A 10,469-nucleotide genomic window follows, 5' to 3' on the forward strand; every position below is an offset into this window, starting at 1 on the left:
ACGGTCAGATTCGTCATTTATGGTCATTTATTCATTTTGACCGTCATTTTTGGTCATTTATTGTCAGAAACGTCAAATATGTTTTTTCTTTGTAAGTTCTACTCTCTTCAGCTAAATTCTATAAAAAGACTGGTATTATGGTAAAAGACCGGTATTAGAATCTTTACATCATAACAGACGTCGTTCATCTCCTGTAATACACAAACACTGAATATAAAGTGGTTTTGGAAACAAGTCAGTGAGTAACATTTTTTCACCTTTTCAGCTTTTCAAGCCCTTTCATTTAATATATTATTATGAGTGGATGTGCTACAGCTTGGGTATGACTTACATACATTATTATTTTTTAACAAAAAATTAAAACCGACTTCCAAGGTAAAAACATAAGTAATATTCGTAAAAATAATCTAAAAAAATCAAATAATTTTTATTCCTTAATATAGTGCCGTCTTCAGACTTCGCCTAAACCTCAACTATTTTTGTACTCAATCTTCGTACTTTTGAAGTCGCTACCAGGCCGGAAAAGTTCTGAGATCCTTGATATAGAACTTACGCTAAGATAAGCTGGTACCGACTTCAAAAGTACGAAGATTGAGTACAGAAATAGTCGAGGTTTAGGCAAAGTCTGAAGACGGCACTATAATAAGGAATAAAAATTATTTGATTCTTTTTAGATTATTTTTACGAATACCTTGGAAGTCGGTTTTAATTTTTTGTTAAAAAATAATAATTTTACACTTTTTAGTTACCTATGAGACCACAAGGCTATATTACTTATAGCTTGTTGTCTTAGAGTTGTACAATGTACATATTATTACTAGCGGTCGCCCGCGGCTCCGCCCGCGTGGATGTCGGTTACGGCTGCAAAAAGCCTACCCAGGAAAGACTCGGTCAGCAAAATGATTCGGTCAATTCATAGACTCTAATGCTGACATCGACGACGCGGACGCATCATTATTCGAAGGGATGCCATATTACATATAGTGCACACTGCACAGATTGTCTTCCTCCCGCACGCGCACCCCCGCTTGGTGACGCCCACTATCGTTATATTTTAATTTCGCCATAATTTCAAAACTAAACGTCCGATTTTAATCATTCAAAGACCAAATGTTATCTACATTAACTGTACTTAGTGATGAAATAATTTATTTTCATAAGGATTAATAGCATAAGTAAAATAAACGCGTTTAAATGTAGCCCAAAAAAAACAAGATTTTTAAATAAAAAAATGGTTATTGTGCCTCACTCGACATATATAAGTATAGTGTGTCGCGTACTTTTTTGTAGATATTTATAGGATCTACAATTACTTAGAACATTTTATGGTTCTATCTTTTATAGTTCCGGCAGCGTACGCAAAATAAGTAACTTTTTTGGTTGATTTTACACCTGGCGTCCGAAAATCCCAAATATCTTACGAAACCCAATTTTTTCCAAAATAAAATTTACTTAGCCTATGTTCAGCAGAAATAATGTAGAATTCATTGGCTTTTGTTTGGAGTAGTTTAAATAAAGCCAAAATCCTCGAACTTGAATCTAAAAGGATTCAAAAGTTCTGTTGGGTAGCTTCGGAACCAGGGTACATCCTGGTGCAAAATCTTACTTTTTGGTAGTATATGCCTGAAACACATCAGAAAAAATCGCAATCACTATATGTTTCCATATAAATTTTGAGGAGTTCCCTCGATTACTTATGGATCCCATCATCAGGTCTCCACTTTTATGAACAAGGTACCAAATTCGAGTCAAACTCTTTACAACACAAAAAGAATTTTATAAATCGAACCACAAACGGCTGAGTAATCGTTGAACATACATAAAAAAAAAATAAAAAAAGATACATATAGCCGAACGTATTACCTCCTCCTTTTTGGAAGTCGGTCAAAAATGCCCCATTTTCTTTCAATGGTTTTCTATTGATATTCTATTGTCAAATTGCATAATCGGTTCAGCGGTTTCGGCATGAAGAGGTAACAGACAGACAGACAGGCAGACAGACAGACGAACGGACGGACAGATCAGACAGACAGACACTTTCGCATTTATTATAATATTAGTATGGAAGTAGGTATAATTTTTTTTCACTCTCACTTTCACTTTCACTATGGTCACTTTATACTAAAACGTACTGCACCTTAAATTTTTAACTGAAATTTTAATAAAAAAAATAACGGATGTTTATTGTTTTTCGTGTAATTCCGAAATAATATAACCCGCAAAGTCTTAAACGGTGGGGCAAAATTTAAAATACTTAGATAATTTAGAAGAAAATCCAGATGATTCCGACACAGAAACGGACTTCCTCATTTTTGCCGATGCCTTAGAATTTGAGATCCAAGGAATCGACAGGAGTTTATATATTTAGTTGCTAGTTACCAACTTAGTCGCTTTAGAAAGTTAGTAGGTATCATTTTACATTCATAAAGTTGTGAGTATGCTCAAAACTTAATTTTTTTACAAAATTATTGTCACACCAAGTAAAACGTACCTACTAATTATTATATCTGACCTATCTGACAATAAATGACTTTAAATGACGGTCACTTATCGTATGTGACGGTCAGTTTACAACACTAGACCTGACCATGACCTGACTATAAAGAAAAACGATGCTGAAAATTGTATGGTTAAAAGTGAAAAGTGGCCATGGTTAAATAACCGAAGTGCCATAATAAGAAAAAAACTCAGTACTGACATCTGTCATATGTCATTTTGACAACTGACAGCTGTCAAATCACAAATTATCAAATTCTCATTTCTCATTGCTGCTGTTTTTCATTGACAAATTTTATAAAAATACCTACGTGAAAAATACAGTGAATTAAGCGTAGCGCGCATAATTAAAACTGGAAACCATACAAGACATTCCACTTTAACATAATTTATTAGTTGATCCGGTTTTTGATTACGATATAATAGTAAGTAAAAATTTTAATTACTCATACCTACAGTATCTTTGTTAATTTTGTTATTGTTTAGATTTAAGAAGTGAATCATCGATTATTTTTTATATATGTTGCGTTACTTACATTTAGGTACTATTTATCCTATATATTATACACATTTTAATACTAGTTATGACTACAATAAGTGAAGCGTAAAAATTTCACAATGTTGAGTGTATTACTCATAACTTTCCGTTGTGAAGCTTTAATTGCAATTCCTATATCATTTACGCACCGCCACCAAACTTTTATTCATTATTTATTTTGTTTTAGCCTTATAAGAGGCTTTTATAATCTCATATTATAATTGAATACATATTTTTTTCAAAAAACTCTTATTACCCTCTTTTTACAGTAAATCTTTCACCATGGCTGAAAGAGAACCCATCAGTGGTTCGAGTCGAGATTATGGAGCTATAGCCGCACCCCCAACAGTGGGGTTCGCAGACTTTAGTCCCACTGAGCTATACAATCTGAGCGAAGGCATAGCAAGTAATGTCAGCAGTATACACAGTGGCCTGCGATCACTGGAGAAGATGATGAAACAAATTGGTGGTCCCAATGATAACTTGCAGCTGAGAGATAAAATGTGTGTGCATATTTATAAAGCTTATGTCATATTTCGTTTTTATTACATAATTTTTTAGCTCCATTATCAATGGAATCAATTCAGTGCCGTAAATAGGGCGGTGCCACCTGTGCCCAGGCACAGGGCGTAGACTCTGGGGGGCGCAAGAATGGGCAGGCCAGACAGATCCTTATTTTTTGAATTGCCCTGATAAGTTCCCGCTGCGTCCCAGAGATGTTTCCCAATGTAGTAAAAAAATATCCATAGCCGAACATATAACCTCTTCCTTTTTGGAAGTCGATTAAAAAACAAAGGTGCAGTTTTATAGAAGCTCGCACAGGGCGCAAAAAAGGCTATTTACGGCACTGAATCAATTGTGCTGCATTTGCAGTAACTATGAACTGTAGCTTTATAATAAGACTATTAATGCTATATTTAAATTCAGGTAAAAGCTAACTCGGAAAAGAACTCCAATTATCTCAAAAAAAACCTTAAAACTTTTCAGACATGATACACAGCAAAATGTCAATGGATCCGTGTCAGCCACAGCCCGAGATTTACAGAGACTCGGTGTTGTGGTGAGGAGAGGAGACAAGCCCCAGAAGTTGCAGGTGGAGAGGCTGACTCAAGTGTTCAGAGAAGCCCTCGCTAAATACTCATCGGTGCAGAAGGTATTGAGTATAATCTATGCATCTATACATCTATACATACATACATATAAATAAAATTGGAGTGTCTGTTTGTAATATTAAAATAACCGTTTTTTACTACATGCATATGAATATTTAGACGGTACTTACACCAAAATAACAATTTTTAGAATTTTTGTCTGTCTGTATGTCTGTCTGTTTGTTCCGGCTAATCTCCGAAATGGCTGGACCCAATTTGACGGGACTTTTATTGGCAGATAGCTGATGTAATAAGGAGTAACTAAGGCTACTTTTTAACCGACTTCCAAAAAGGAGGAGGATATTTTTTTACTTTTTTTATTTTTTACCTATGTATTTTACATTTTGTTGACGCGGACAAATTCGCGGGTAACAGCTAGTATTATATATATTTCTAAGGCCTCTTACACATTGCGACTTTTAACAGCGATGCAGTCGCGCGTTTTTGAAACGCGCGATAGCATCGCGACACCAGCAATATTTGTATCGATGCTGTCACGCGTTAGTATCGGTACAGTTGCGCGCTAGCATCGATACACACGCGCGACACCATAGATTTTTGCATTGATTTTGCTTCTGCATCGCGAGAGCATCACTACTGTGTCGCGACTATATCGATGCTTACAGTAGTGCAAGGGGAAAGGTGGACCATTTGCGACTGCATCAATGCTGCATCGCGACTGCATCGCTGATAAAAGTCGCAGTGTGTAAGGGGCCTTACTTTCACCATCCTTTCTAAGTAGTTTAATCATATTATGATGCAGACTATATATCTTTCATTTCATTTATCGTCGCATAAATAATTAAATGTAATTTTTTTTGTTTAGTTTTTCTATGCATCAACAATAAGGCTACTTTATGCCTGTTTTCACCAAGTGTCTCCTAAAGCTAAGTGGCCCTTAGCGGTATTTTAGGGTCATGTATCTCTTAATACGTTCAGTGCCACCGACTCACCTGGAGAGTTCACATAAATTTGATTCCAGTGCCGACGACTCACCTGGTGAGTCCGCCGTACAATGTAGGCGGCATCCGAGAAGACATCACGAAAATCGTAGTGGTAAAGAACATGTTAAAATAGACACATTTTTTACGCCAGGACATAAGTAACACACAAAAATTTGTGAAATCTTGAAGGATAAGTTCAACTCCCAAGCGGCCACATGCAATAACAATACAATAGCTGTTGTGTCTAGTTTTCCCACGATCGAGGCCAATAGGGAACACTTAGTTTTAGGAGGTAGTTGGTAAAAACAGGTTTAAATGAAATAAATCACCATAAAAATACATTCTATCAACATATTAAATATTTTTACTACTGCATTCGTTATAATATATTATATATTGCTAATTACTTTATATACAATAAACATAATCATTTACATATCAATTTCCTGTTTAAAATGTTTGTATGTTTTTTTATTGACCTAACAAACTAAAATTAGTTGAATACAATAGAAAAGGTTGATTGTTTATGGATGTAACAAATTAATTTGAATAATGTTATTTCCTTAGCCAAATTATTTTACACATCAGTAGATTATTTACACAAAAGGAACCATAAATAGGCTATTTTATATTATTATAGTATTATAGTATTTATATTATTATATTATAGTGTCTATAAAACAACATTTGATATTATACAAAAGTGAAAGTCTTAAGGTGTTTCTTCACAATGGACAATGCTGGCCTACTACAAGCCATCGCCATTGTGTAGACAGGGCAATGGTGTATGATGGTGGACGATTTCTAGTCGTGGCGCGCATTGGCGTGGTCTGCAGTGGCCCATCGTGGGCCATTGTGTACTGGCTACTTTAAGGCTGCACTGAGTGAGATTTATAATAATTTCCACACCGGTTTCAGTGACGGTGGCCGGCTTCATTGAAACCGGGCCAGCAGGAGTAACTTTATAGTGTCCAAGTGCACAGTACATAAGAGCACTCTCTATTTCTTTTACTCTCATAACCCAGTGGGACGGAAGACCGACACGACTGACGAGAGATCAGGCGCAGGACCGACTTTTTACATGCCCATCCGACGCATGGATCATCTCACTTGTCAGACAATCAGCTGATCAGCCTGCATTGTAAAACCAAACTTGGAAATAACATGTTTCCAACGCGGGAATCGAACCTACGACCTCCGAGTCGAGAGCCTCGCTCTAAACCACTGGACCACGGAGGCGTTCAAGTGAAATTTAAATAACGATATTTGTCATATTAGCTCCATACATTTTCTGACAAATACTTCAATAAATTATTATAATAGTTAAGTGATCATTAAATCAGATCATCTCTCAGTGCGGCCGATTGAGTTTTAAGCGGAGGCTCTATTTTTTGTTTCTCTTTTAGCAAGTGTCAGAGAAGATGGCGGCGCATATGCCGAAGCAGCGAGCACACATCGACCCTGAGGCACTGGAGAGGCAGGCCATAGCTGATGATGAGGAGGCCTCGTTGATAGCCAATCAACAGGCTCAGGTATGAATTATGATGAGTTGGTTACTAAAAACTCTTGTAAGCGTCTAAACACACCATGCCGAAAATACGCGGCTGAAGTTCGGCATGATTACGCCTGCAATGTATTTTAAATTATCGATGACATACCATGCCGAAATTAAGTCGCGTTATATTTGCTCACGTAATCATGTCGAACTTCGGCAGCATATTTTCGGCCTAGTGTGTTTAAACACTAGAGCTGTTTTAATTGTGAAAAAGCAATAGCAATATGTTGTAACTTGTAAAGAAATTTTTAGCTGATGATGATGAAGCATCCGTGGCTTAATGTACAGACCTTTGGTTCATACTCGTAGAGGGTGCAGGTTCGATCCAGGGTGGAGGCGTGTACCAATGAGACATTTTCTGATCTCAATACCCCAGCCGCCACGTTCGGTAACATCTAAAAGGCCTTCTAGCTAAATGAAGTTACTTATCACCCCCCCCCAGGTCTCTACACGACGCCGCCATTTTTTTCTGGGTCCCACTGCCCACACCTCTCCCCTGTAGGCCTACAGCGTGCACATTTGTTTATACGTTATCGCCCACTTTATTTTTATTTTTATGAACGCGCAAACGGGTCATCTGATGGAAAGCAACATTCATCGCCCATGGACACTCGCAATATCAGAAGAGCTACAGGTGCGTTGCCGGCCTTTTAGGACGGAATGGGGTAATAGGGTAGGGGAGGGTAAGGAAGGGAATAGGGGAGGGTAGGGAAGGAAATAGGGTAGGGGTTTGGGCCTCCGGTAAACTCACTCACTCGGCGAAACACTGTTTTGCGCTGTTTCACGCCGGTTTTCTGTGAGCCCGTGACCCGTGGGCCGAGCCCGTGGTATTTCTCGATCGTCGATCCGGCCCATTCGTGCCGAAGCATGGCTCTCCAACGTGACCTAATTGTATATTCTATTTCTAGGCTCGTCTAGTCCAATTTGAGACGAGTATGCTGTTGGAAAAGGAGGCTTACATGAACAAGATCGAAGCAGACGTGCTTGACGTTAACCAGATAATGCAGGAGCTGGCTGAAATGGTCAACACGCAGGCGCAGGTTGTTGGTGAGTTATGTTGGTTTTTTATATAGGTTGTAACAAAACTAAGCGATTTAAGCTTCAGCATAGTAAAAGGAGGGGAAGTACGGGGCGTAAGTAAGGGGCGGTACCAGCCTCTAAAACTTGCCGAGATTTTGTTGTGTGCCGTACGTGGCGACGCATTGATACTATGGCGCACACATACAAGCCGCGCGCGGTGCCTTTGTATGAACTATGAAGATAACTTACTTCCCTTCCTTTTACTATGGCTTCGGCTATACCTACGCGTCAATGACGCGGAACGCGGCTCGCGATGCGGGAGCGTCTGCAACGCGAAACTGAGCGTGCACACCTGCGTGACTACGAGGAATTAAACACGTCCACATAATTGTGGACGTGTTTTATTCCTCGTATTAATTAGACTTGACCATAATTGGTCAAGTCTAATTAATTTAATATCATGATTCATGACACAATCTATCAAAACGTAAACAAATTAAAATAATCATAAACTAAAGAGTTGTACAAAATAATATAAAAAAGGTTTTAAAAAAGAAGTCTAGTTATGTACTCTACAAAACACACGTCTGACCACTTGACGCGCACGCTTTGCCGATGCGACCATCTCGCGTCGCGGTCGCGCATGTGTGCACAGCGCCATAAGATTACATGGGATGGGCAGCGTCCGCCGCGCGGTAGACGCTCCCGCTTCGCAGTCGCTTTGGTCGCGTAGGTTTGTTCGAAGCCTTAGGCCGTTAGGGTATATGTGTCCTTAAATAAAGTTCACTGTGATCAAACAAGATCGTCTAGGGGCCCACTTACCATCCAGATTCAAGAACCAATATACAAATACTCAATCCTATTTCCAGACACAGTAGAAAGTCACATAGAGGCGGCCAGCACGACGGTAGAAGCCGGAGTAGACGAGCTCGCGAAAGCGGCAGAACACCAGAGGAGTTACAGGAAAAAGATGTTCATTCTGATGCTGATTGGTATCATATTAGGCATAATATTCATTGTATGGATAGTCAAAGCGTTCCGGTAGATGGGAATGGGCGCTTCCATTTTTGAAATGGACGCAAACGACATGTGAGAAGGACAGGGATGTGTACCTTTCTTGGTCATATTCCGTTATCAGACAAAGATATTGTAAAAAGGCTCTTATGTCTATACTCATAAGGGACATATAACGCTTAAATAGGTGACAAGGAAATGAATAATAATATATTGTATATTTACCTTGTCATTTTCCGATATTGGACAAAATTTTAATATTATACAAGCGCTCATAAATCCGACCCATAAAGGTGATTTGTATACACACATCAAACGACATGGGCCTTACAATTTACATAGGTGTAAGAAGGACATGGATATGTATCTTCCTTTGTCATTTCCTAAAATTTTGATATTGTAAAAGCGCTGCTATGTCCAAAGCATAAGGGTGTTTTACAACATCTATGTTCACACTACTGAAGTCTTATTTCACCTTTCACTGATGTATTTCTACGTAATAGGTAAAATAGTGACTGCTTACAGGTGATATTATTTATTTCATATCTGTTTTTATTTTATTTATGAAATTTTATTTTTAATTCTATAAAAACAATTGTTAAATAACGTGTCTCGAAATTTAAATAATTAATTTGAAGTAGACAAAGTGTACCGTTTAAAAATATTTTTGTGGTCGGCTTCATAGAACAAGCATTTGTGTATCTTGCTCAGTTTCTGAGGTTTTCTTGACAGAAGTTTATCTATTCAACAGCTTTGTTGATTGGTTAATATTATATAAAGATGTACTCGGGGAATCGAGACAGTAGCGGTCATTGAATCTTTGTCAAAAAACTTGTCATTTTCTATATAAACCGCGATTGAAGTGTCAGATGTTCCTAGTCTAGGGCAATATCGTATTTTGCATAGCATAGCATATCACTTCGAACTCATAAAAATAATAAAAAGTTAGAGTTGTAGTTCTAAGAGTTACCAAGAGGTTTTCCGATGAATCTGTAATAATCTGTGTCTTTAGAAAAGGTCAATTTTATTCTTAAATATTCTAAATGCAGTGCGAGCATTTTTCATTTAGCGCCTAGACTAAAAAAAGTCAATGACCGCTACTGCCACGTTTCGCCGAGTACAGTATAGCCAATTAAAATTGCTAGTGAATAGCTAAACTACAGCATGCTAACGCTAAATAACCTCTAAACCTGGACATAAGAAGGTATTTCGCTACTATTTGATCTGTAACAGTAGTTTTTTTTATTATTTAAAGTAGGTAGCTGTTTAACGAGACTATAAACAAATATGTAACAACAGTTTATTATAATATAAGGCCCTCTTACGCCAGATTATTTATTACTTATTAAAGACATGAGTGATTGAAGTGGGTAAGTGACAATTTGAAAACTGACATTTTTTTGCATAAAAATAGGATTGTATGTATTTAGATTATTAGATAGATGATGAGTAGAGAGGTAGTTACAAGGTTTGTTCGAATTGTAAAGGAAAAAACTTGAGAGGTGTCAAGGGATACAATATAACTAACAACGCTAGTTGACGCACAGGAATGCTATCAACGCCCTCTGTCCCTACTATGCAGGTACTAATAAAAACCGGTCAAGTGCGAGTTGGACTCGCCCATGAAGGGTTCCGCAGCAGCAATAAGGTTTATTTCTATGAAATTAACAGGTTTTTTATTTATTTTTATATTTCAGTTGATTTAATGAAAGTTAAATTAAGGTTTACCATTTATGACGTATAAAAAAAAC

General features: G+C 37.6%; 1 protein-coding gene across 2 annotated transcripts; it reads left to right on the plus strand.

Moving 5' to 3' along the window:
* Positions 1 to 2,760: 2,760 nt before the first annotated feature.
* LOC121736124 (syntaxin-12) lies at positions 2,761 to 9,492 on the plus strand. 2 transcript variants are annotated; one of them, XM_042127183.1, is made up of 6 exons: positions 2,761 to 2,921; positions 3,295 to 3,537; positions 4,022 to 4,187; positions 6,536 to 6,661; positions 7,593 to 7,731; positions 8,574 to 9,492. In XM_042127183.1, exons 2-6 carry the CDS (start codon positions 3,317 to 3,319, stop codon positions 8,747 to 8,749), a joined length of 828 nt encoding a protein of 275 aa, XP_041983117.1. In that variant the 5' UTR covers positions 2,761 to 2,921; positions 3,295 to 3,316; the 3' UTR covers positions 8,750 to 9,492. The 2 variants fall into 2 exon arrangements, with proteins under 2 accessions (XP_041983117.1, XP_041983116.1); XM_042127182.1 differs by having other exon boundaries at positions 3,304 to 3,537.
* Positions 9,493 to 10,469: the final 977 nt, after the last annotated feature.

Source organism: Aricia agestis, chromosome 18, assembly GCF_905147365.1.
Source record: "Aricia agestis chromosome 18, ilAriAges1.1, whole genome shotgun sequence".
NCBI lineage: Eukaryota > Metazoa > Arthropoda > Insecta > Lepidoptera > Lycaenidae > Aricia > Aricia agestis.